Genomic DNA, 26668 nt, shown 5'->3' with positions numbered 1-26668 from the left:
ATTAATAGCTCAGGAAGGGTGCCATGAATATTGGCCCCCTCCCAGGCTAGAAACACCAGCCGTCAGCCGCCCCAGAAATGGCGCATCCATAGGATGCGCCAATTCTGGCACTTAGCCTCGCTCTTCCACGCTGCCCTGGTGCGGTGGCAGGGGGTAATAGTGGTGGGGTTCATGTCAGCGCCAGCTGCCATGAAGCCCAGGTTAGTAATGATGGCCGTCTATATGACACCCCCATTACTAACCTACAAAGTGTTAAAAAGAAAAAACACACTACACCCAGAAAAAAATAATTTATTTGAAATAAAACACCATTTTATTTAATTCTTAGTTTACTAAAAAAAAAATAGTTACCTGTCCACGTTCCTGCGCTGATCTCCCATGCACAGCTGTCACATCTGGAGATGGTGACAGCTGTGCATGGCTGCTGTAAGCTCACGCTGCCGGGAACACGTCCGCTCCCGGCAGCGGGAGCCACTGACTGAGGTCACCGGAGTGCATTCAGGCAGCGCAGCTCCGGAGACCTCCTTTACGGCAGTGCTGTACCGTGGGAATTTCTCACGATACAGCAGTGCCGTAAAGGAGCTAACCGGAGCAGCGCTGCCTGAACTCCGGTGAACCCTTACGGCCCCGTCATTCTAGCGGCGGCAGCGGTTCAGAGCGGTCACATTCTATGTGGCTGCTCTGAACTGGAGATCTTCGTGGGACACTCGTGGACTGCTACGGAGGGGTAAGGATAAGGTTGTGGTTTATTATTTTATATTTTATTACAGGAGATCGATGGCTTCGGGGAATTAGGTGTCTAGGTGAGTATAGGTGTAGTTTTTTATTTTTTACTTTATTTTAGGTGGCGATCGGCGGGGACAGGTAATGTATGAACTAATTTCTTTTAGGTAACCACTGGCCACCAATGACATGTATCTAACATTTATTGGGGACACAGTAGGGCAATTTAAATAGCAGGATCAGGCTGATGGGAACTACTGCTCCCATCGAGCTGATCCTGCTGGCAGGAGTGGACGGGGACAGACATAGGCCGATGGGAGTAGTAGTGTCACATCGGCCTATGTCTGCCCGCACACATCGCACAGACACCTCGCACACACACCCCGCACACATCGCACAGACACCCCGCACACACACCCCGCACACACACCCCGCACACACACCCGCACACACACACACCCGCACACACACCCGCACACATCGCACAGACACCCCGCACACACACCCCGCACACACACCCCGCACACACACACACCCGCACACACACCCCGCACACACACACACCCGCACACACACACCCCGCACACACACCCCGCACACACACACACCCGCACACACACACCCCGCACACACACACCCCGCACACACACACCCCGCACACACACACACCCGCACACACACACCCCGCACACACACACCCCGCACACACACTAATCATGACGGGTCTGGGAGGAGTGGCTGACCTGTGCGGCCGTGGGAAAGTTGATGTGAGTTCATGCAGTCAAGCATGAACTCACATGAACCCTCTGAGGGCACCGCGGCTACTTCAAATGAACAGCTGATCGGCATCACCTGATACCTCAGCTGTTCATTTGAAATAACCGGCGGGAAAGCGCAGCACAGAACGGGAAAGCCGGCGGTGAAGTCTTTTCACTGCCGGCTTCCCCGCCCGGGTCCTTCGCTCCTTGGTGCTGTGCTCCCCGCCCGGTCCTAATTTACGATCGGGATGGGAGGTGGCGAGGGGAGCGGAGGATCGGGGTGGGAGGCTGCGGGGAAGCAGTATGGGGCTGCGTGATTGTTTAAAAGCCGGCGGCTTTTTACCGCGCGCCGGCTTTTAAACAATCAGGAGAATTCTCCCACGCTGGGATGGCATTCTGATGACAAGCTGGATCGCAGCTGAGCGCTGCCATCCAGCTTGTCATCCTTCAGAGACACTGCAGAGCGCAGGCATTATGGGAACTTCCGATTCCGGTATTCGATATTATAAAAGTATCGGAATTAAGTATCGGAATTCCGATACAGTGAATATCGGCCGATACCCGATATTTCAGTATCGGAATGCTCAACACTAGTCATTAGCAGAATGAAGGCGATGTATAGGCTGGTAGACAGAGATGAGGGAAGAGATGTAGGGTGGTGCAGAACTGTGGAGAGTTTAATGTGTAGGAGTGATAAGTTTATATTGGACTCTGTTGCGGATGGGCAACCAGTGCAAAGACAAGCAGATGGGGGCGGGATCCATGTAGCGGTTGGACAAAAATATGATACTAGCTGCTGCATTCAGGATAAATTGGAGAGGGGAGATTTTAGTTAGAGGGAGACAGATTAGAAGAGAATTGCAGTAGTCCAGGCGAGAATGAATCAGAGCTACAGTAAGAGTTTTTGCAGAGTCAAAAATAAGAAAAGGTTGAATACATGAGATTTTTTGAGGTGCAGGTGACATGAGCGAGCGAGTCACATGTAACTCCAAGACAGCAGGCATTCTTCTTGGGAAAAATGGTAGAAATGGCAATTTCAGATTTAGGTAGGTTTATAGAGAGGGAAACCACCACGGGTTCTGTTTTGGACAGACTCAGTTTCAGATATAGGGAGGACATGATGTTAGCGACAGCGGACAGACAATCACTGGTATTTTGTAGTAATGCAAGGGTGATGTCAGGACATGATGTGTATAATTGGGTGTCATCAGCATGGAGATGGTACTGGAAACTAAATCTGCTGATGGTTTGTCCAATAGGAGCTGTGTATAGAGAGAAGAGGAGGGGGGCTAGGACTGAGCCCTGAGGAATCCCGACACTGAGGGGAAGAGGAGGTGAAAAAGGGCCGGCAATTGATACATTAAAAGAGCGGTCAGAGAGAACAAGAGAGAACGATGTCCTTGAAGCCGCTAGAGAGGAGCATAATGAGGAGGAGCTGGTGACACACAGTGTCAAATGCTGCAGAGAGATCCAGGAGAATCAGCAGGGAATAGTGACCATTAGATTTAGGTGTTAATAGATCCTTAGAGACTTTAGTAAGGACAGTTTCAGTAGAGTGTAAAGAGCGGAAACCAGGTTTTAAAGAAACAAAAAGTGAGTTATCTAAGTACAGATTAACGAAGGTGCATCAAGCATTCCAGGAGTTTAGAGATAAAGGGGAGATTAGAGACAGTTCTGTTGTTGACAGCACAGTTCTTGTCGAGGGACTTTTTTTTTAGTAATGGGTTAATGATGGTGTGAAGAATATTGGAGATATAATTCCATGTCAATCATTGTATCCTATTTGGCAGAGGATTATAAAGCCCCTTCAGTGTGCAGTTGTAACAGCATGCCAAGTGGTTCCAAGCCATGTGGGTTTCCTTTAGACAGATAGGAATTCCATATCGAGTTATGGAAAAACGATACATCATAAGCATTCTTCAAATAGATTTTTGAAATCCCAAGGATATGGTGAATGTCCGCCTGGGTCTCGACCCAGTCTACCATATAGGGATAGGGAGATACATGGCACAGCCATCTGGAAACCCCTAGGGCAACTGAGTTTAGTCTCCACGCGTAGCAGAGGCCCGGCTGGATCCGATGACACCAGAACCGGCTCCCTAGAATTGACCATTCAGTAGTTATGTTAGTTTCTGGAGTTTCTAGCTGCTAGAAGCCAGGGGTGAAGATTTCGGTCCAGCCCAGAGGTCAGAAGGGGGGTGACCCAGAGGGGTTAAAAAGCTTCGGCAGCTCTTGGCCTATTGCTTTTTCTCTGAGAGGCCATAACTACACATCATGTGGGAGAAGTCACCCAACAGAGGGACCCACAAGGCTCCCATGTGGCAGCCCCTCCCCCGCAAGCCAAGCCTTTCATCTGACTGGTAACTGACTCTTAATATCTGCATAATTTTGTACCACTACTATTGTGCTTGCATCTCTGATCATAATGTATGTATAACCTTATGTATATAGTGTTTTGTCTAGTGTGCCCCTAAGGTGATTAAATATATAATTTAACCTTGGGCTGCTCTTTTATCTCGATCCACGAATCCACATGTCCGTTGTTCGGTTCAACTCACATGCTACCGGGGCTGGTTTCTGGCCCAATATAATTCCTGTTACGGAACGGGGCTTATATCTAACAGGAACTGGTTGCAGCTCTACCAGGCTGACAGGGTTCTGTTTCACTAGGGTCAGTGAGAGAGGCCTCTCAGCCTGTTAGAGGTGTGAGCGAGTGTGGTGCCACGTCAGTGACTGAGTGGGCCATCTCTTCTCACTCCCAGTACCTTCCTGAACCCGTGAGGAGAGGGGGTGTCTGTGTAGAACTGTACCAATCTGACCTTATGTGTCACCGAGGGGTTGCGGAACATCACGTTGGTGCAAAGTGCGGATCCGTATCACGTGATCCGTCTGATGCAATAGCGACGTCAGGCGGGAGTCGCGATCGGGATCCTTCACAAGTGATGGCAGAGGTGGGATTCTGCGTAATCTCTCTGGTGCCATTCATCACAGGAAGGAAGTTTGAGGGAGGTGAAAGCTACTGGAAGAGAGAGGTTAAATATTTAAGTTAGCTAGTTAGTGACAGCTGGGGAAACTGAAGAAGTTGAGAAAGAATAGGGTCACTGTTGCCGGTAATAGGGCGAGACAATCTCCATCAAAACGGGTAGAAGTAGGCAAATAAGGAGATGTTCAACAAGAAGAACATCCCAGTTAAGATTTAGACTTTGCCAGATGTTTTGAAGCGAGAGGTGTAACTGCAGGAGTTTGAGGCATTGCATGCCTGTGGGCTGAAAGGTCATGCATAGCCTTGACAACCTTAAATTGACTCAAAACAAGTTGCATAACCAGCCCATATAAGATGTCCATATCTAACAATGGCAAATGAGCTGATGCCAATCCACCTTTGGAATCCATGGTCTGAGTATTATGATATGGGCTTATCTGATGAGGTGGATTCTCTAGGCTATAAGTCAGGATAAGCAACACATACCGAATGCGATGGCACATAGGGCAGGACTTGCTAGATGCCATGTGGATCAGCAAAGATCAGGACAGTGGGATATGCATGCTGACAAGCAGTCAAACAGAGCAGGGAACACCAGAAGACAGAGGCAGGAGTGCGCATATTAGAAGAACTGTTTATGTATAGACAGTCCAGAACATGCTGCAAACAAATAGTTAATAGCAGAGTTGCAAGCTACCAGCAGACAAATGGTCAATGGTAGAGATGTAAGCAATCATCAAACCATTTTGCTGATTGCAAACAAGCAATCAACCATAGGCAGAAGTGATAAAGAGGCAAAAGGGAGCATTGTAGTGCGAACAGTACCAGTATAGCAGAGAAGAGTTTGTAATACTTAAAGTAAACTAACGGTTAGCCACAGATCAGCACAGGCTAGTAAGGATGATCATATACTGTTTCAGCAATGTTTTAATCAGAACAGCATCAGTAGAGCACAGAAAAGAGTGATAAGCTTACAGCAGAAAAATGGTTAACCAACCAGGAAAAAAATGAAGATAAGATGACAAACAAGAAGGAGTTTGCTAAGAGCTGAGAGAAATGGCTGGTGAGGCAAAGCTTATTGAATACTCAAGACAGCGCAGTCTGCGTTAGCTTGAAAATGTCTTGGGTGATGCTGTCAAAAGAGTTGAGAAACCCCGCGTGGACTACAGTAAAGGGAGGCGGCACACAGAAGGGTCTGGTGCTAGTGCCTGTACAGGTAACATATATTTTGTATCAAAGTTATTATGTGTTTGTGATTATACTTTATTAGCTCTGAATAAATACTGTCTGTCACTAGACTTTCCAGCCTGCTTCATTACAACCTTTCCATTAGGCTCCTGAACCTGCTTCTCCCCAGAGGATCATTGGAAAATCAAAGAGCAATGAACCGGGCTATGAACCCCATTCACATACATTGTCCTCTACTGCAACAAAACTGCCATGTCTGTAAGTGTCCTGTCTCAATGACTTCAGTGGTTGAGGGATTTCACCAACTCCTGCCAAGAGATCTTTGCATACTTGACAACTTTCTCTGGAAAAATAAGAGACCTCTCGATCACCCGGTGTTGTCAGGAACCTCCCAGAACTTCTTGGAAAGCAGAGTCCTGTAACGTTTCCCGTGCATGGTGCCATCATTCTTCACCATCAGACTGAGCCCAAGCTCGAGAATCCAGAAAAGAAAGCAGGATCCAGTATGGAAGAACCGATGTTATTACATGGGGCTGAGCCAGTAGATCTCCTTTTATCCCATGAGGTCATCCCATCAATAGCAATCACCACATTAGGGAGGGGCTGCCCTTGTCTCTCTGTTATCAGCCAGGGCATTAGCACCGCCAAGGTGGATGTTTTCATAGGAACAGCCATGGGCCTAACACAAGCCCCAGGAGCGGCCTAAATATTAATTCCAATATACAGTTAAATAGCACACATTTCCTAATGGGACAAACACATTTAAATAAAAGTTTATGAAAATTCATGTAATGGAAAACAGTTCTGATAAAATCTTTCATAAGGCAGAAAATAGTTTTATGTATTTGGTGATGGCGTAATTGTAAAAAATCATTGTAATAAGGGGTTAAAATATCCTTTATAAAAAAAATGTCATGTTAAAAAAATTCTTGTATTAAAAAGCTAAAAGAAAAGTGACAATAATTGTAAGTGACCTTAAGGGGTTAAGTCACATCAAGCACAAATATCCTGGTGCCGATAGAGGGAGCTCTGTCACAAAATATCTTCTCCTTCCAGTCAGCGTCAGGTCTGGTAGTAAGTGGTAGTAACGGACACTCTATCGGTTTTTTTCTATGTCGTGCCTACATTGCTCACTTACGGCACAATTTTATTTCCCACAATCCTCTCTTTGATGCTTAGGCCGACCGTTATTTCCTCCACAAGAGTTGGTTCCGATCACATGACCCGCGTGGTAGACACGCCCTTCTGCTGGTGACGCAGCAGTTGAGGGGCGTGGCGTTAAATGTTCACTAAGTTTGGCACCAAACGGATACTGTCCTCCACGTGATCTGATTACCGGAGCGGCTGAGGAGAGGCATGGAGGCGGCTGTGGCGAGTAGTGACGAGGTGAGGGGAGGACGTGCGGGGCGGCGTGTGCAGAGGCCGGAACTTGCCGTACTTTACACCGACGCCTTATTTCTGCGTGCGCAGCGGCCCTCGTCATGAGCAGGTTTTGTGAATAAAGATTTCAAGAGTCAAAGTTATCACGAGGCTGAGGTAGTAGGCTCCGGATAGACTGGTCTGACCCGCTGAGCTCCTGGGGACGCTCTGTACCGGCCGCCCATCTCTGTGGTCCCCTCTGTACCGGCCGCCCATCTCTGTGGTCCCCTCTGTACCGGCCGTCCATCTCTGTGGTCCCCTCTGTACCGACCGCCCATCTCTGTGGTCCCCTCTGTACCGACCGCCCATCTCTGTGGTCCCCTCTGTACCGACCGTCCATCTCTGTGGTCCCCTCTGTACCGACCGTCCATCTCTGTGGTCCCCTCTGTACCGGCCGCCCATCTCTGTGGTCCCCTCTGTACCGACCGCCCATCTCTGTGGTCCCCTCTGTACCGACCGCCCATCTCTGTGGTCCCCTCTGTACCGACCGCCCATCTCTGTGGTCCCCTCTGTACCGACCGCCCATCTCTGTGGTCCCCTCTGTACCGACCGTCCATCTCTGTGGTCCCCTCTGTACCGACCGTCCATCTCTGTGGTCCCCTCTGTACCGACCGTCCATCTCTGTGGTCCCCTCTGTACCGACCGTCCATCTCTGTGGTCCCCTCTGTACCGACCGCCCATCTCTGTGGTCCCCTCTGTACCGACCGCCCATCTCTGTGGTCCCCTCTGTACCGACCGCCCATCTCTGTGGTCCCCTCTGTACCGACCGCCCATCTCTGTGGTCCCCTCTGTACCGACCGCCCATCTCTGTGGTCCCCTCTGTACCGACCGCCCATCTCTGTGGTCCCCTCTGTACCGACCGCACATCTCTGTGGTCCCCTCTGTCCTTTATGGGGATTTATGATATGGAACGTCTTTGTTTCTGTCCTCCGTTATGTCCCAGGTACAGGTGGGGCACTCCATGGCGGTGCTCTGTGCATTTATGCCATTGTGGTGCAGCTACTCCATCTTGCTGGTTCTCGGTGGCGTCTGTTTGCTGATCTTACAACCTAGCACCTTACTGTGCTGTTCTCTACAGAATGGGATGGGGGCGCTGTAGCGGCAGTGCAGTAAGGGCCCTTTCACACTGCATTCTTTCCTACGTTCTGTGGCCCAGTTGGGATTCAGGCATATTCACCATTGCCTGTAAAGGTGCAGATGGAGTCAGCGTGTTGTGTTCTGTCGTGCATCCTTTTTGGTCATATACGTCTATTGAGGGCGGACATCAAGGCATAGACTGTGCATACGCCTGAACCCTGATTTGCAGGGGTTTTATACATAAGCCCCGATATGGAGCCACCGAGCGTGGGAGAAAACACTGTGTGAAAGCGCCCTTATTGTGCTTTCACATTGCTTCTCTGCACCAGTTCAGTGGCCCTATCAGAGTGTACATCCGAACCTCCCGCAAATCAGGGTCCGGGCATATGAGCTGATGGGGCCATAGACTTTAAGGGTATGTGCAGACTATCTGGAGCCAGCTGCGGAGGAGTCGACTTCAGCTCATGTATGCAAATGAGCGCCGGCCTCTTTTTTTTTTTTTTTTTTTTTTTTTTTTTTTTTTTTAAAGCTCACATGAAGACTTTCCCCATAGAGATTAGGTCTTTGGGGAAAGCCTGCACACGGACCCGCAGGAGAAATTTACATGCTGCAGTCTGGAAAGACGCGCCGCATGTCAGTTTGCACGGGTGTGCCGCAGACGCATAATGTGCATGGGATTTGTATAAATCCCATCCACTATGCTGTAACGTGTGGCTGCTGCAGATTGCATGCAGCGCACTTGCGCTGCGTCCAATCCGCAGTGAACACTGATAGTATGCACATACCCTAATAGTGACGGCTGAGTGAACGTGCGCTTTGACGTGCGTTATTTTCGGGAGTCTAAGACTACAGGAGACGGACACCCAGATGAAGTAGACTACGTCTAAGTGTCTGTCGATAGGCGTACACTCTCAAAAAAAGTGCACGGCAGACGCACATTCGCTCTGCCGTCACTACTAAAGTCTTTGGCCCCATCGGCGCATACATCCGGACCCCATTTTGCGTGGGAGGTAATCTAACATATGCCGTGACAGGTCCAGTAAGCGCAATGTGAAAGCACCCTTAGGCTACTGTCACACTGATCAGATGAACTGTAGATTTTTTTTTTTATTGTCCATATATCCAGAAACTGTTCCCAAGATGATTGACCCGTGGTGCAGAATATTGCGCTGGGGAGATACAGGTCACCGGCCAAGGATCGCTGTGTGCCGCCCCTTAGTATACGGCATAAACATTAGCACTAAATAAAATGGTCCATATCTCTGGAATTGTACAGTAGATTTAAAAAATAAAATTAAGGATATACAGTTGATGCCTCCCTGGATCGACGGGGTCTGCGGTCCTTCCCGGCATTTGTTGGAATGGGGAGGCGACGCCGCTCTGCTACCGGCGGTCCACTTCGGAGTTTGGAAGTTGGGGACTGAAGTGACATACCACGCCAGCGCTTTTGGAAGATGATGGCGCTTCCCTGGCAGAGGAGTTCACCTGAAAAGCATGCATACTGCCAGGCCAATCACTTCCGGGAGTGACGAGATGTGACGCAACGCGCCGAGGACTTGAGCACCCTGCAGATACCTGCCGCTTCTGAGTTTAGAAGGCAGAACAGATGTACAGCTGGTTGGAGGTCAGGGGTTGAGCCTATCTCTATAATAGAGCTCCATCTCTTCCCCCTTTTTTCCCCTCCTCTATCCTCGGATGTAAAAGGGAGGCAGTTACTCTTTCTAGCGGGCAGTGTATTCCCAACTACTGAAGATGCAATACGGACAATCCAGTGAAGCCTAGTGGTGATGCCGCAAGTAACCCAAAACCTCCTCCTTGCATAGTAGTTGGGATGCGGTGAGTACTTATACTGTACTTTGTATACTGATGGGTCTTTATTGATATATTCCCAAGGAAGGCTACAGCAAAGAGTAAGGGTATGTGCGCAAGATCAGTAATTGCTTGCAGAAATTTCTGCAGCGTTTCTGCAAGGCTGCATCTTTTGGCAGCAAAAACGCTGCTGAAATTCCACGCGGTTTTGATGCGTTTTTGCCTGCGGATTTTCTATGCGTTTTTTCCAAAGCATGCGGCTTCTCTTTCCGCACATGAAATTCTGTAAGGAAAATTCTTGTTCATGTGCACGGATCTTTCCAAAACTCATAGGAAATGTTGGGATAAGGTGTGCAATGCGTTTTTGGGGCCAAATCCATGTGCACATAGCCTAAAAACAGGGAATTTTCCTTGTGTAAAGGAAGGTTGCCCAACTCATACTAAGAGGCTCTCTTGCTCCTGTATTGAGAATACAGGAGCTGAAGCGTCTCCATCCTTGTTCCAGGATATTATATCATTGATCAAGGAAGAAGTTAAAACTACTGTTGAGACATGCAGCAGATCAATGCTCCTTCTTCCTCTTCATGTAAACAACACTTTTGAAACTAGTTCTGAGGAAGAATTAGAAAATTCCAGTGAATTGATAATTGATTATTCTTCAGAGTCTTCCTCCTTTGATGATGAATATGGGCTTCCATGCTTCCCGGTTGAAGATACGGGAAAGTTGCTTAAGGTCATCAGATCTACCATGGGAGTGGAATCTACTAGACAAGCTTTGTCGATCCAGGACTTTGTTTAGTGTGTTGAGCAGCGTAGACATAGAGTATTCCCAGTACATAAGAATTTACTTTCCCTCATTTGGAAAGAGTGGAAAAAAAACCTGCTTAACAAGTGGTCCCTAACGCACTGAGGAGGAAATACCCATTTGAGGAAGATTTGTGCAAGGTTTGGGGGAAAAATCCCCAAAAATTGATGTTGCAGTAGCTAAAATCTCAAAAAATGTGGATACCTAAGGTCCTGCAATGCCTCCACATGAGGAGAGAGACATAGCAAATCAGAAGAACTATACTACATTTCTAATTGGAGGAATTTGCTAATATTATTAATACACCTACTACATATTGGGATAGGATCATGGAGATGGGAATACCCCTTTTAAGGCTCATTCTACAAGAGTCATTGCTACCTCTTGGGCAGAGAGGGCTAATTCTTCCGTTGATGAGGTCTGCAAAGCCGCAGTCTGGTCATCTCCCTCTACTTTCTTTAAACTCGACAGGTTGGACCTGGGTTACTCTAATATTGTAACGGGTCTGGGAGGTGGAACCTCAGAGCAACTATACAAAGGGGCAGTCCTTGTAAGGAAGCGGGTGGCTCCCAGGGAAGGCAGGCAGGCAGGTAGTCATGGCAAGTGACAGGGACAGTCTCTGGGTAGAAGGGCAGGAAGTCACGGCAAGTGACGGGGACAGTCTCTTGACAGGCGGCAGGTGGTCACGGCAAGTGACAGCAGGGTAACAGTCTCTAGACGGGCTAGCAGGCAGGTAGCAGGTGAGCGGGCAAGAGTCTCTGGACAGGCAGGTGGTCACGGCAAGTGACGGCAGAGCCTCCAGGTAGGCTAGCAGGCAGGTAGCTGGTGAGCGCTCCCAGGTGAGCGGGCAAGAGTCTCTGGACAAGCAGGTGGTCACAGCAAGTGACGGCAGAGCCTCCAGGTAGGCTAGCAGGCAGGTAGGTGAGCGGGCAAGAGTCTCTGGACAGGCAGGTGGTCACAGCAAGTGACGGCTAAGCCTCCAGGTAGGCTAGCAGGCAGGGAGCAGGTGAGCGCTCCCAGGTGAGCGAGTAAGAGTCTCTGGACAGGCAGGCAGTTATCTGGCAGGTACTTCCTGGTCCGCAGGCGGACTGATCCATAGACAGACTGGCAGGTGCTGGTAGGCAGACTGTCGGACCACAGGATAGCGAGCAGGTAAGCAGATATCGGGCAGGAATCTGGTAACGGGACCTGAGGGCTGAAGCAGAGTTGAAAGGCTTTGTAACAACATTGCTCGGGCACATCCATTTTGGAGGAGGTGCCTTATATATGGTGAGGTCCTCCGGCCATTGGCCGGGGACTCCTTAGGACGGTGCGCGCGGCCCCTTTAAGAGAGGGGGAGCGCGCGTGCTGCCAGCAGAGCGGGAGGAAGACGCCGGGCACGGAGCGGAGGGGTGAGGGGAACGACGTCCCTGCCTAGCAGGAGGCAGGGACGCCGACGCTACAAATATGAGTCTGCTGTAGAACATCTCCCTGTGTCACGGCTTTATCTGACGTCATCAGACCGCAAGGACTATTATGGAAGCGTCAGATGTCATGCTTATCCGTGGTTGTCTTTGGGGTTGGCTATTGCTTAGTGCCAAGTAGCAGGACACCTTTTTGTGCACGGAGTTCAGTGTTCTTGTCAGCCTGCTGTGACGGTGAGTGCCTGCACTGTTATTACATCTCTCCATAGAGATTTCTTCTCCTTGCTCACAGCTGGTGCAGCTTTATAAAATGCTCCGAAATCAGAGTGAAGGACAGGTGGTCCTTGTGCCTGAGTATGCCTGTGACATGTGCAGGAGTACGTTTTTGTCTTATACTCTGCTTTCTTGCTTTAATTCACATGCTTAGATATCACAGTCTATCAAGGAGGAGAGTTGTGCAGTAGGGTGACTTGTACAGTGGTGCACATGCTGCGGAAATTTTTGCTGCGGATTATCATAGCGTAAAAAAAAAACCGCAGCACTACCAATTATTTTGCGGAAGTGATGCGTTTTCGCCGCCATTGACTTGCATTGAAACGCATGGATTACGCATCACTGCATATGTAGATGCGCATTCCACGTGTTTCAATGTGCGGATGGTACCCAGGTGTGGAGGACAGGAGACTCTCCTCCGGACCCGGGTACCATAGAACCTGTGAAAAAAAGAATAAAATAAAAAATAAATATTATACTTGCCTTCTGATGGCCCCCTGCTGCGCTCGTCCTCCTTTGCTCGCAGATCGCGGTGGACTGAAGGACCTGCGCTGACGTCATAGTCATGTGACGGCAGGCCCTTCAGTGTAGTGTACCGCGATCTGCTGGCAGCCAGGACGGAGCAAAGCAAGACTGCGGGGGCCATCAGAAGGTAAGTATAGATTCATTTTTTTATTTTTAACCATTCTTTAAGGTCACACTATATAAATCCATGCTGTTTGCATGGATTTATATAGTGTGACCAAGTTGACAAGCACTTAACAAGTGATGCTAAAATCGCTTGGAAAGCGCTTGACAACCTGCATGCGGAAATGCATGTGAAGAACGCTTCACAGCCACATGTCCCTGGCAGGAAAAACGCATGTACAATCCGCATGCGGTTTTTTTTCTGCCAGGGGGATGCAGAAACGCTCAGGAAAAACCCGGAGCATTTCTGCATTGTGGGCACATAGCCTTATTGTGAACAGTTAAGCAAGTTGAAGACGAAATGATCTCTAAAAGGCCTAAAGTTAAAGGTGACACATTACCTTGGTATTTTAGAGGGGGGGGAATCTAGATTGTCATCTTTCACATTTTAAAAATTCATAAAAGGAAAACGGGCCAGTGCAAAAGTTTGGACACCCTTGGAGATTTGTGTGCTCAAATGACTTTGACCAAGGTTTAAGATCTTAATTAGCCTGTTGGTGAACAAGCCATAACCCTATCATCGTTAGGAAAGACCAGGTGATGTAAATTTCCCAGCTTTAAAAAAACCCAGCCTCCTCTAACTTTGTGCCAAAAAACAGCAGCCATGGGTTCTAATGCACAGCTGCCTAACACTCTGAAAATGGTGGATGTCCACAAAGCAGGAGAAGGCTATAAGAAGATAGCAAAGCGTTTTCACGTTGCCCTTTCCTCGGTTCGAAATGTAATTAAGAAATGACAGTTAACAGGAACAGTGGAGATCAAGATAAGGTCTGGAAGACCAAGCAAAATTTCAGTGAGAGCTGCTCGTAAGATTGCTAGAGGCGCAAATCAGAACCCCTGCTTCACTGCAAAAGATTTTCACCTGCATAAATATGGCCTTCATGGAAGAGTCATCAGAAGAAAACCTCTCCTGCGACCTCATCATAAAATTGAGCATCAGAAGTATGCAAAAGAACATCTAACTAAGCCTGATGCATTTTGGAAACAAGTTCTGTGGACCGATGAGGTTAAAATAGAACTCTTTGGTCACAATGGTTAAAGGTACACGTGGAGTAAAAAGAGCACAGAATTTCAGGAAAAGAACATCTCGCCAATGGTGTTGAGCGAGCATGCTCGACACTGCTCGGTACTCGCCCGAGCATCTCGCTACTCAGGATGTTCGGCGAGCACCGAGCATTTCCGGGTTACTCGGGCGGGAGCCCGGGTCTCCGCCCTGCATGTTTGGCGCTCTTTACAGAGCCAATGAACATGCAGGGATTGCCAGTCACTGTAATGCCGCAACCATGTTGTTTGTGGGCATTACAGTGATTGGCTGGCCGCACAGCGTCACCTCGAGTATTTAAAACCGGGCGCCGCCATCTTGGACACAGTCGCCCGGGATCAGACAGTGTAGGGAGAGTGCTGCTGAGTTAGGGAGAGATGTATAGTGTTAAATAGGTAGTGTAGGGTCTCTAAAGCCTGCCAAATCAAACAAACAGTCCTTCTCAGGACTAATATCCATCCCAGATATCAGGCAGGCTGTATAGGAGACGCAGTGGTTATACCAACAAACACTGCATTACAGTCCTGTGTGCTCCTGCTGGTCAAATTGCTTGACTTATCCCCCGGTCTCAGGGGCCAGGAAAAATCCTTTTTTTTTTTTTTCATCTAAATCTTGTATTTTTTTTTTCCTCAGTCAGACTGTATAAATACGCGTCTTATTAACCTTTTCGTATTCCCCCCCCCCCCCCCCCCACCCCACCAAAAAAAATTGAGTGTGTCTGTGACTGTTCAGACACCAATATATCTGTTTAAAAGATTCTGGTGTAGGCCAGATAACTAGAACTTTGGTTTTGCAGTTCCACGGTTCAAATCTCTGTATTATCCAGCTTTTGGCCTTTTTTCCGTAAAAAAAAAAACAGTAATAGTGTCTCCCTGACTGTTCAGACACAAATATATCTGTTTAAAATATTCTGGTGTAGGCCAGAGAAATAGAACTGTGGTTTTGCTCTTCCACGGTTCTAATCTTTTTATTACTCTTTTTCCATTGATAGTGCGAGTGTAAGCTATTTTACTTCATTTACAATGGGCAAGGGACGTGGAACTGGACGTTCTGGTGATGGTGCGTGTAGAGGACGGGGCTGTGGCCAAGGTGAAAATGTGCCACAACCAATAGCCACATCTTCTTGCTCCCACTTCTTGACCAAATTACTAGGGAAGCACACTACAACACCAGTATTGCAAACTGATCAGTGTGAACAGGTTATTAATTGGATGGCAGATAATACTTCCAGTTAACTGGCCACCACCACCTCCGGTCTGTCTTCCACACGGTCAAGTTTTAGTAGCCGTGAGTCTCGACCGCATACTCCTCACCCTGATGCTCCTTCCTCCCACCATGCTGAGTGTCGTCAGACAGCAACTGATCCCACACTTGGACACTCTGAAGAGCTGTTCACTGGTCCATTTCCATATTTGTGCCACTCGCCTGCTCCGCTTGAAGTGGTGGAAGAGGAGATCCCATGTAGCGATGCCCAAATATTTGAACAGCCACGGCCACAGGAAGTCGACGCTGGCAATTTGTCACAAGAGGTGGACGATGACGAGACACAATTGCCACGAAGTGAGGAGGAGGATCGTGGTGTGCAAGTGGAAGAAGAGGAGGTGGTGGATGATCTAGTAACTGACCCAACGTGGCAGGAGGACACGCAGAGCGAGGCCAGCAGCACACAGGGGGAGGGAGGCAGAGTACCCCAACAGGCAGGAAGAAGCAGTGTGGTGGCTGCACACAGAAGGCAGGCAACAATTCCCCGTAACACCAACACGAGGGACGTTGCCAGTACAACCGGTAGGTCTTCCAGAGTCTGGAATTTTTTTAAAGAATCTGCTGATAACCCCAAAAAGGCCATTTGTACCACCTGCCATGCCAGCATCATCAGGGGTGACAAAACTACCAGCCTGACCACCACCAGCATGATCAGGCATATGTCAGCAAAGCACCCGACTTTGTGGGGCGAACCCCAGGGTCCACAACCAGTGTCAGCGGTTGTCACCACTGCTTCCGCTGTTGTGCGTGTAAGAGAACCCCCTGTTGTGCATGCAAGGCAATCCCCTGTCCATACTGCATGCAAAGATGCCCCCTCCTCTCAGTCTTCACTTGTTATGGCAGTTTCTCAAGAAACAGCATCCACGTCCCACCGCAGCGTTCAATTGTCCATATCCCAGACCTTTGAACGAAAGCGGAAATTCGCAGCCAACGCCCCACAGGCCACAGTCCTAAATTAGCACATTTCACGACTGCTTGCGTTGGAAATGCTGCCTTTTAGGCTGGTGGAGACGGAATCCTTCCGCAACCTTATTGCGGTGGCCGTCCCTCGGTACTCGGTCCCCAGCCGACACTATTTTTGCCTGGTGTGCCATCCCCGCACTACACAAGCACGTGTCCCAAAACATCTGCTGTGCCCTCAACAACGCAGTTACTGAGAGAGTCCACCTGACAACGGACACGTGGACAAGTGCTTGTGGCCAGGGACGGTACATCTCCCTAACGGCACACTGGGTAAACATAGTGGAAGCCAGGACCCAGTCGGACCTTGGGACGGAACACATCCTCCCCACACCGAGGATTGCGGGCCCTATGTCAGTCAGAGTTGCCCCCACAGTGTACAGCTCCTGCGCATCATCCTCCTCCTCCTCCCCCTCATGTTCAGCCTCCATCTCAGATATCACATCAGTTACAAGCTGGAACCACTGCAGTACTGCCTCAGCCAAGCGGCAACAGGCTGTGCTGAAACTCATAAGCTTAGGTGATAAACCTCACACTGCTTGTGAGTTGTGGACAGCTGTGAAAGAGCAGGCAGATCTGTGGCTGAGACCACTGAACCTACATCCAGGCATGGTCGTGTGTGACAATGGCCGTAACCTGGTGGCGGCTCTGAGGCGAGATCACACATGTACCATGCCTGGCTCATGTTCTTAACCTTGTGGTTCAGCGGTTTCTTAAATCGTACCCCGAGTTGCCAGATCTGCTCATCAAAGTACGCCGCCTGTCAGCTCATTTTCGGAAGTCGGCTGCAGCTTCCGCCGCCCTTGCTGTGTTGCAGCAGCGTTTGCAGCTTCTGGCACACCGAATGGTGTGTGATGTCCCCACACGTTGGAACTCTACCCTCCACATGTTGCAAAGGATTTGTGAGCAGAAGAGAGCAGTTGTGGAATACCAGCTGCAACAAGGCCGTCGATATTCAGGTCAGACTCCACACATAAGACCTCAGGAGTGGACCTGGATGTTTGACATGTACCATCCTGACAAACTTTGAGGTGTCCACCAAGATGGTGAGTGGCGATGACGCCATCATTAGCATCAGCATTCCACTTGTCTGTCTTTTGCAAATCTCTCTGCAGATAATTAAAGAGGAGGCGTTGCAGCCAGAGTATGATGAGATGGCTCAAGATGCCGTAGCGGGCGATTACACACAGCCCAGCCTCATCTCATCCCAACGTGCATTGGGGGACAATGAGGGAGAGGAGGAGGAAGAACAGGAGCTGGTATCATGCGCTGTAGACGGTAGTACCTGTACAACTGTCATACCGTCGGTTCAGCGTGGGTGGCCTGAGGACAGGGAGGAGGAGGAAAAGGAGGAGAGCATGGTCTGTCGTCATCTTGGTGAGGACACGGAAGTCTTGCACGTTACCAGTCTGGCACGCATGGCTGACTTTGTTACGCTGCCTTAACCGTGACCCTCGCATTGTCAAAATGTTGGGTGACAGTCATTACTGGTTGGTGACCCTTTTAGACCCCCGCTACAAGGAGAACTTTCACTCTCATTCCTGAGGTGGGGAGGTCTACAAAAATGGGGCAGTACAAGAAGGCCCTTGCTGCAGAACTGTTAAAAAAAAATTCCCATCTGAACACGCTAGCGGCAGAGGTCACAGTTCGTTGCCCAACCAAAGCGTACAGGCGAGAGAGACGCAACTCCAATCCAGCAGAGGCAGGGGAACACGGTCAACGTTCTGGGACAGTTTTCTGAGACCCGTCCAGCTTACAGGCCCTGAGGCGCGGGGTACTCTCACAAGGAGTGGAAAGTTTCAAAAGATGGTGAGGGGGGAGTACCTTGCCGACCGTAACAGCGTCCTCCGTGATTCCTCTGTGCCTTTTTAAATTTTTGGATATCCAAGCTGGACACTCAGAATGAACTCGCTCTGCTCGCCTTGGAGCTCCTGGCCTGCCCTGCCGCAAGCGTGTTATCGGAGCGTGTTTTTAGTGCCGCTGGGGTAATTATAACTGATGAGCGCACTCGCCTGTCAACTAACAATGCTGACAAGCTGACCCTTATCAAAATGAACAAGGGCTGGATTGGGCCAGACTTCTCATCACCACCAAAATGACAGCAGAGTAACATAAAGTCAAATCCACTGTGTTATTTCGGGAGGTGTATTCCCATGCACCACTTCACACCCACACATGGGTATACCCTTCCTTATTTCGGCTGTATTTTGCTCTTATCCTCAGCCTCCACCACCACTATACCACCAGGGTGACCGTGGTCCGTGTTGCCAGCACTGCAAGTTCCTCCGTCCTAATTTTTGGCAGATTTTGCTTGGAAGGCAAAGACTATGGGTGACCCACTCCCCAATAATGGGAATAATGTTTTTAATATGCTGTACTGCATGGCTCTTGTAAGGGGCATTAAAATCGTTTTGTTAAGCTACTGTGACCGCCACGTCTCTTCCAAGGTGCATTTAAACCGTCTTATTAAGCTACTGTGACCGCCACGTCTCTTCCAAGTGGCATTAAAACCGTCTTGTTAAGCTACTGTGACCTCCACGTCTCTTCCAAGGGGCATTAAAATCGTCTTGTTAAACCACTCTGAACTCCACAGCTCTTCCAAGGGGCATTGAAATGTTGTTTTTAATTACCTCTAACCTCCACGACTCTTCCAACAGGCATTGCATTTCCTCCTAATTTTAGTCAGATTTTTCTTTTCAATGCATAGGCAAACCCTAAGGGAGACCCACTCCCCAATAATGGATAGAAGGTTTTTAGTACGCTGTAATCCACGTCTGTTTCAAGGGGCATTGCAGTTCCTCATAATTTTTGGAAAGCCTTCCATTCACTGCTTAGGCCAACAGTGTACAGGAGACCCAGTTGCTATAAATGGAAAAAATGGTTTAGTTAAGGCCCTCTGACCTCCATGTCACTACCAAGGGGCATTGGAGTGCCTCAATAATTTTGGTAGGCATTGCACTCACTGTATGCCTTATAACTGTGTAGCCAAACCGCTCCTTTTGGTACAGAAACATATCCTACAAGACATGTGTGGTTGACTGGCCTGATATTGATGTGAATGGTCCCTGTTCCTCCTGCTCTTTCTCCTTTGCCACCACCTCATCCATCATTCATCACCTGAAGCTTTGTTTTAAAGGGAGTCATAGAACTGGGATAGTAGCAGGAAAACATCCAGCAATCCTTGGAGGAGGTAGGATATGCGCCAAAACGCTGACCACCTCAGGCCTAGCCGCTACTACATACATGCGCTTGCATTCCAAGGAACAGAAAACTAAGGAGATGGATGGCCTCATGATCATGAATAATTTACTCGTTGTGTAGGGGGCTGACTGCTGCTGTCTACCTTCTGAACTTTGTGTTGAAGCCTGATTGACCCCGGACCCGCAATCCTCTGTCTGGAGGACTTGTTACATCCCAGTGTCCAACTGTGTCCCGGCTTCCACAATATTAACCCAGTGTGAAGGCGTCGGTGAGATGGACCATCCCTGGCCACATTCACTTGTCCACTTGTTTGTGGTTAGGCTGTCCTTCAAATAGGGGCGGCTGGGGACCGTGTGTGGGCACCCGGCGGCAACCTGGCGGCTGGGGACCGTGTGTGGGCACCCGGCGGCAACCTGGCGGCTGGGGACCGTGTGTGGGCACCCGGCGGCAACCTGGCGGCTGGGGACCGTGTGTGGGCACCCGGCGGCAACCGGGCGGCTGGGGACCGTGTGTGGGCACCCGGCGACAACCGGGCGGCTGGGGACCGTGTGTGGGCACCCGGCGGCAACCGGGCAGCTGGGGACCGTGTGTGGGCACCCGGCGGCAACCCCTTAATGCAATGCTCTTTAGAAGCTATAAAGTTATCATGTGGGCTTTGGTAGCCAGGGGCTTCCAGCTGGTGCCAGTTGCATGAAGTTAGATACATTTTAACATTGTAAAGTGATACGCCATCACTTTGATTGGTGGGGGGGGGGTCCAGCTTTTTTCCGCAAATTAAAAAATTAACAATTGGTTCTCAATGCACAACTGTTTGTACAGGGATTGCAGTGTGGCCTTGTTCACTTGAGTAGGGTGGGCTGCTGTTCCCTGAACAGATAGGTAATGGCAGATTGGCCACCACTGTTTTAGATGGGGGTAAAAATGACAGCACCTAGGTATAGCTCTTCCAGCAGTAGCAACCACAGACCGCCACTGCTGGGCAGAGAACACTCGCATGATGAAATTGCTGGAAGGAGATGGGACATACAGCAGCCCCAATAAGTTACTGTATCTAGTAGGGAGCAGCTGTTGTGGAGGCTGTGCAAACTGCTGTGACTACTAGGGAATTTGGTGAAATGCTATGACTACAGGTAAAGAAGGGTTCTACTTTGGGTAAACTTTATTTTGCGTTGGTTCCCTGATCCAGCCTATCCAAATGGGCTTTTAGTCCCTTCTTTAACAAGTCCTTAAAATAAACGGTGTTAACTTTTCTAAAATGTCATTGTGTATAGAATTAAAGTGGCATGTTCATTAAAGCCAAATTGTAAGGTGGTGACTCTTAAGTCCCGATTTATTGAGATTGCGGTTTTGCATGCTAGTCTTAGGGAAAAGTTCTCTGGAGTAAAATGTGCCAAATTCATAATTTTTGCAGGGCAATTTTTGGACTGCTAAATATTAAATCTGAAATCTACTCCAGCTAGATTTTTCGTCACATTCTGGCATAAATTCTAGTTTGTCTGTCGGGCTTCACATTGTCGCGTTACCTCTTGCTAAATCTTGGCGTGGAATAAAAAGCCAAAATGGCAAACTGGTGTAAATTGCAAGATGAACGCCTCGCTAGATCAGGCTATGATTTTTCTAGGTCTGTGATAATGTTGACCTTATTGAGACTGAACGCACAGGTTTAACATTTACTTTTGTCGTACAGTGTTAGCTATAGTTTGGGACTTAATGGGGTTGTCCAGTACTTTTGATGGCCTATCCTTAGGATAGATAAGTATCCGATTGGTGGGGGTGTGACTCCCAGCATAACCGCCGATCAGCTGTTCTCGGAGACAGCGGCCCTAAGTGATCATTTTGCAGTGTGTAACTGTTGAGCTCTGTCAACTGTATAGTGGCCGTAGCTGGCAGGGCTTTGTAGTCGGTAAGCCAAACCTCAGACTCCATCTCCTCAATTTCCATGACTCCGACGCCATAGTAACATAGTCTTCCTTCAACCTTAAAAACTAAGTCTATCTAGTTCAACCCATAGCCTAACATGTTGATCCAGAAGAAGGCGAAAAAAAACATGTGGCAAACACTAAGCTCCACATTGGGGAAAAAAATTCCTTCCAGACTCCATACGACAATCAGACTAGTTCCCTGGATTAACGCCCTATCAAGGAATCTAGTATATATAACCTGTAATATTATACTTTTCAAGAAAGGCATCCATGCCCTTCTTAAATTTTAATAGTGAATCACTAATTACAACATCATGCGGCAGAGAGTTCCATAGTCTCACTGCTCTTACAGTAAAGAATCCACGTCTGTGATTATGATTAAACCTTCTTTCCTCCAGACGTAGAAGATGCCCCCTTGTCCCCGTCTCAGGCCTCAGAGTAAAAAGATCAGTAGAAATGTCTTTGTACTGTTCCCTCATATACTTGTACATAGTAATAAGATCACCCCTAAGCCTTCGTTTTTCCACAGTAAATAACCCCAAGTGTAATAACCTGTCTTGGTATTGCAGACCCCTGAGTCCTCTAATAACCTTGGTCGCTCTTCTCTGCACCCTCTCTAGTTCAGCTATGTCTTTCTTATACACCGGAGACCAGAACTGTACACAGTATTCGAAGTGTGGTCGCACTAGTGACTTGTATAGAGGTAAAATTATGTTCTCCTCATGAGCATCTATGCCTCTTTTAATGCATCCCATTATTTTATTTGCCTTTGGAGCTGCTGCTTGACACTGACCACCAAACGTGAGCTTGTCGTCCACCAGTACACCCAGGTCTTTTTCAGTTACAGTTTTGCCCAGTATTTTACAATTAAGCATATAATTATTAGTGTTGAGCGAGTATGTTCTGTTAACCCTTTCGCCGAGTACGCTCGGGCCGAGCACCAACTATTTACAGCTGCTCGGTGATATGGGTGAATCGCTCCGGTGTGCATGATTTGCGACTGTTTGACAGTTTTAATACATGTGAAGAATGTCTATTTCTTACACATTCCTCACATGTAATAAAGCTGTCAAACAGTTGCAAATCATGCACACGGGAGCGATTCAACCATATCACCGAGCAGCTGTAAATACTCGGAGCTCGGCCTGAGCATACTCGGCGAAAGGGTTAATGGAACATACTCGCTCAACACTAATAATTATACATTTTATTTCCTCTGCCCAAGTGCATTACCTTACATTTATCCCCATTAAAGCTCATTTGCCATTTATCAGCACAAGCTTCTAGTTTACATAGATCCTCCTGTAATATAAAATTGTCCTCCTCTGTATTGATTACCCTGCAGAGTTTAGTGTCATCTGCAAATATTGAAATATTACTCTGTATGCCCCCTACAAGGTCATTAATAAATGTTAAAAAGAAGCGGGCCCAATACTGACCCCTGTTGTACCCCACTGTTAACTGAGACCCAGTCTGAGTGTTTTCCATTAATAACCACCCTTTGTTTCCTATCACTGAGCCAATTCTTAACCCACATACATATATTTTCCCCTATCCCCATTGTTCTCATATTATGTATCAACCTTTTGTGTGGAACCGTATCAAAAGCTTTTGAAAAATCCATATACACAACATCCACTGCATTTCCTTGGTCCAGTCCAGAACTTGCCTCCTCATAAAAGCTGATCAGATTAGTTTGACAGTAACGGTCCCTCGTAAACCCATGTTGATATTGGGTCATGAGGTTACTTTTCTTCAGATACTCTAGTATAGCATCTCTTAGGAAACCCTCCAGGATTTTACCCACAGTAGAGGTTAAGCTTACTGGCCTATAATTTCCAAGTTCAGTTTTTGTCCCCTTTTTGAATATTGGCACCACGTTTGCTATACGCCAGTCCTGTGGTACAGACCCTGTTATTATGGAATCTTTAAAGATTAAAAATAATGGTCTATCTATGATGTTACTTAATTCCTGCAGTACTCGCGGGTGTATCCCATCCGGGCCCGGGGGTTTGTCAACTTTAGTGATTTTTAGACGCCGCCGTACTTCCTGCTGGGTTAAGCAAGTGACATATAATGGAGAATTTTTGTTATCACTAATCATGTTTTCTGTTATGCGATTTTCTTGCTTTAAATACGGTTGAAAAAAAATCATTTAGCATATTTGCTTTTTCCTCATCCACCATTTCACCCAGACTATTTTTAAGGGGGCCAACACTATCATTTTTTAGTTTTTTTTTCTATTTATGTAGTTAAAGAATATTTTGGGATTATTTTTACTTTCTCTGACAATGATTCTCTAGCTGTCTCAATCTTTGCTGCGTTGATTTGGTTTTTACAGAATTTATTTAATTTTCTATATTTATTTAATACCTCATCACTACCTACTTGCTTTAGTTCTCTAAATGCTTTCTTTTTGTCACTTATTGCGCCCCTTGCAGCTCTATTTAGCCGTAGTGGTTTCCTCCTATTTCTAGCATGTTTATTCCCATAGGGTATATATTGTGTACAGGTCCTATTCAGGATGCTAATAAATGTCTCCCATTTGCTTTGTGTAGTTTTATGTCTCAGGATATCGTCCCAGTTTATTGCACTAAGATCATTTCTCAACCGTTGGAAATTTGCCTTCCAGAAGTTTAGTGTCCTTGTAACCCCTCTACTAAACATCTTATTAAAGGTTACATGAAAACTTATTATTTTGTGATCACTATTACCCAAGTGACCCCAACTCGTATATTTGATATTTGGTCTGGCCTGTTGGTTAATATTAGGTCTAGCCGTGCCCCCCTTCTTGTTGGGTCCTGAACCATTTGTGAAAGGTAATTGTCTCTCATAGTTGTCAAAAACCTATTACCTTTGCTTGAACTACAGGTTTTTGTCCCCCAATGTATTTCAGGGTAGTTAAAGTCCCCCATAATAATGACTTCTCCTTGAGTCGCTGCTTCATCTATTTGCTTTACGAGGATATTCTCCGCTGCTTCCATTATTTTTGGAGACTTATAACAAAACCCCTATCCGTAATTTATTATTTTTTCCCCCCTCCCCTTATCTCCACCCACAGGGACTCTACATTTTCATTAAATTCACATATATTCTCCCGCAAGATAGGTTTTAAGGATGATTTTACATATAAACACCCCCCCATCCTGCTTGTTTGTACGGTCATTTCTGAACAGACTATAGCCCTGTAAATTAACTGCTCTCGTCCAGCCATGTCTCAGATATCCACACCATGTCATAATTATTTTCCAACAAGGTTAATTTTAATTTCTCCATTTTGTTGGCGAGGCTTCTGGCGTTAGTGTACATGCATTTTATGTATCTCTCTGTACCTCTATTCCTTCTTACTTTATGGACTGTCCTAACCCCACCCCCAATTTCTTTATTTGTGCCCAGGTCACTATCTGCACTATCTTCCCCACCAATAAAATTAATACCCCCCCCCCCATCTTTAGTTTAACCCCTTAAGCCCCGGAGCATTTTCCGTTTTTGCATTTTCGTTTTTGCTCCCCTTGTTCCCAGAGCCATAGCGTTTTTATTTTTTGGTCAATATGGCCATGTGAGGGCTTATTTTTTGCGGGACGAGTTGTACTTTTCAACGCCATTACTAGTTTTACCATATCCTGTGCGGGAAAACGGTAAAAAAAATTCCAAGTGCAAAAAAAGTGCAATACCACAGTTGTTTTTTATTTATTTTTTTACCACGTTCACTGAATGCTAAAACTGACCTGCCCTTCTTATTCTACAGGTCATTACGAGTTCATAGACACCAAACATGCATAGGTTCTTTTATATTTAAGTGGTGAAAAAAAATTCCAAAATTTGGTAAAAAAATAAATAAAAAAATAGCGCCATTTTCTAAGACCCGTAGCGTCTCCATTTTTCGTGATCTGGGGCTGGTTGATGGCTTATTAATTGCGCACCGGGCTGACATTTTTATTGGTAACATTTGGGGTAGATCCGATGTTTTGATCGCCCGTTATTGCATTTTATTGCAATTTTGCGGCGACCAAAAAACGTAATTCTGGCTTTTAGAATTTTTTTCTCGCTACGCCGTTTACCGATCGGATTAATTCTTTTTTTATATTGATAGATCGGGCGATTCTGAACGCGGCGATACCAAATATGTGTATGTGGGGTTTATTTTTTATTATTTTATTTTGAATGGGGCGAAAGGGGGGTGATTTAAACTTTTATATTTTTTTATATTTTTAAAAACTTTTTTTTTTTCTTTTTGCATGCTTCTATAGTCTCCATAGGAGACTAGAAGCAGCAACTATCCGATCGCCTCTGCTACATACAGGGGACGAGCAGGCCCCCTGCATGCAGCTGAAATGGTCCTGTGCTATGAGCGCCGACCACTAGGTGGCGCTCATAGCGACAAGATCATGACAACCACAGGCGTCTGCTGCAGACCCTGGGTTGTCATGCCCACCCATCGGCGATCCGCGATCACGTGACGGGGTCGCCGGTGGGCGGGGCTTATGACGCGCTACCTTCAAGCGCGCGTTAAATGCTGCTGTCAGAGATTGACAGCGGCATTTAACATGTTAACAGCCGCGGGTGGATCGCGATTCCACCCGCGGCTGTTGCGGGCACATGTCAGCTGTAAGAAACAGCTGACATGTGCTCCGTTCAGTGAGGGCTCAGCGCAGCAGCCCTCACTGAACGGGCAGTACGCAAATATGCGTACTAATACGTCCCCGGTAATTAAGGGGTTAAACACTCCTCCAACCTTCTAGCCATTTTCTCCCCCAGCACAGCTGCACCCTCCCCATTGAGGTGCAGCCTGTCCCTAGCGTAGAGTTTGTAACCAACTGAGAAGTCAGCCCAGTTCTCCAGGAACCCAAACAACTCCTTCCTACACCAATTCCTGTGCCATTTATTTATCTCCCTAATCTCCCGTTGCCTCTCTGGAGTGGCGCGTGGTACAGGTAGTATTTCCGAGAATACCACCTTGGAGGTCCTTGCTTTAAGCTTGCAGCCTAATTCCCTGAAATCATAACTTTAAGAACCTTCCACCTACCTCTAACTTTGTCATTTGTGCCAATGTGCACCATGACCACTGGGTCACCAGCCCCTCCCAGTAATCTATCACCCCGATCAGCGATGTGCCGGACTCGAGCACCAGGTAGGCAGCACACTGTTCGATGAT

General features: G+C 47.5%; 1 protein-coding gene across 2 annotated transcripts in view; it reads left to right on the top strand.

Annotated features, from left to right (window-relative positions):
• The first annotated feature begins 6876 nt into the window (after positions 1 to 6876).
• The window catches only part of ATF7IP2 (activating transcription factor 7 interacting protein 2), a 55275-nt gene continuing 35483 nt past the window's right edge, over positions 6877 to 26668 (top strand). The window contains exon 1 of one of the 2 annotated variants that reach the window (XM_073647746.1): positions 6877 to 7038. In XM_073647746.1, the coding sequence (XP_073503847.1) occupies positions 7009 to 7038 (30 nt within the window). In that variant the 5' untranslated portion in view covers positions 6877 to 7008. Of the gene's footprint in view, positions 7039 to 7059; positions 7189 to 26668 lie in introns of those variants that run through there. The other variant, XM_073647747.1, reaches the window with a different exon arrangement.

Source organism: Phyllobates terribilis, unplaced genomic scaffold (genome assembly GCF_046119375.1).
Source record: "Phyllobates terribilis strain yellow unplaced genomic scaffold, ASM4611937v1 Scaffold_9__5_contigs__length_417890890, whole genome shotgun sequence".
Lineage (NCBI taxonomy): Eukaryota > Metazoa > Chordata > Amphibia > Anura > Dendrobatidae > Phyllobates > Phyllobates terribilis.
This window is presented reverse-complemented; position numbering and strand designations above follow the sequence as displayed.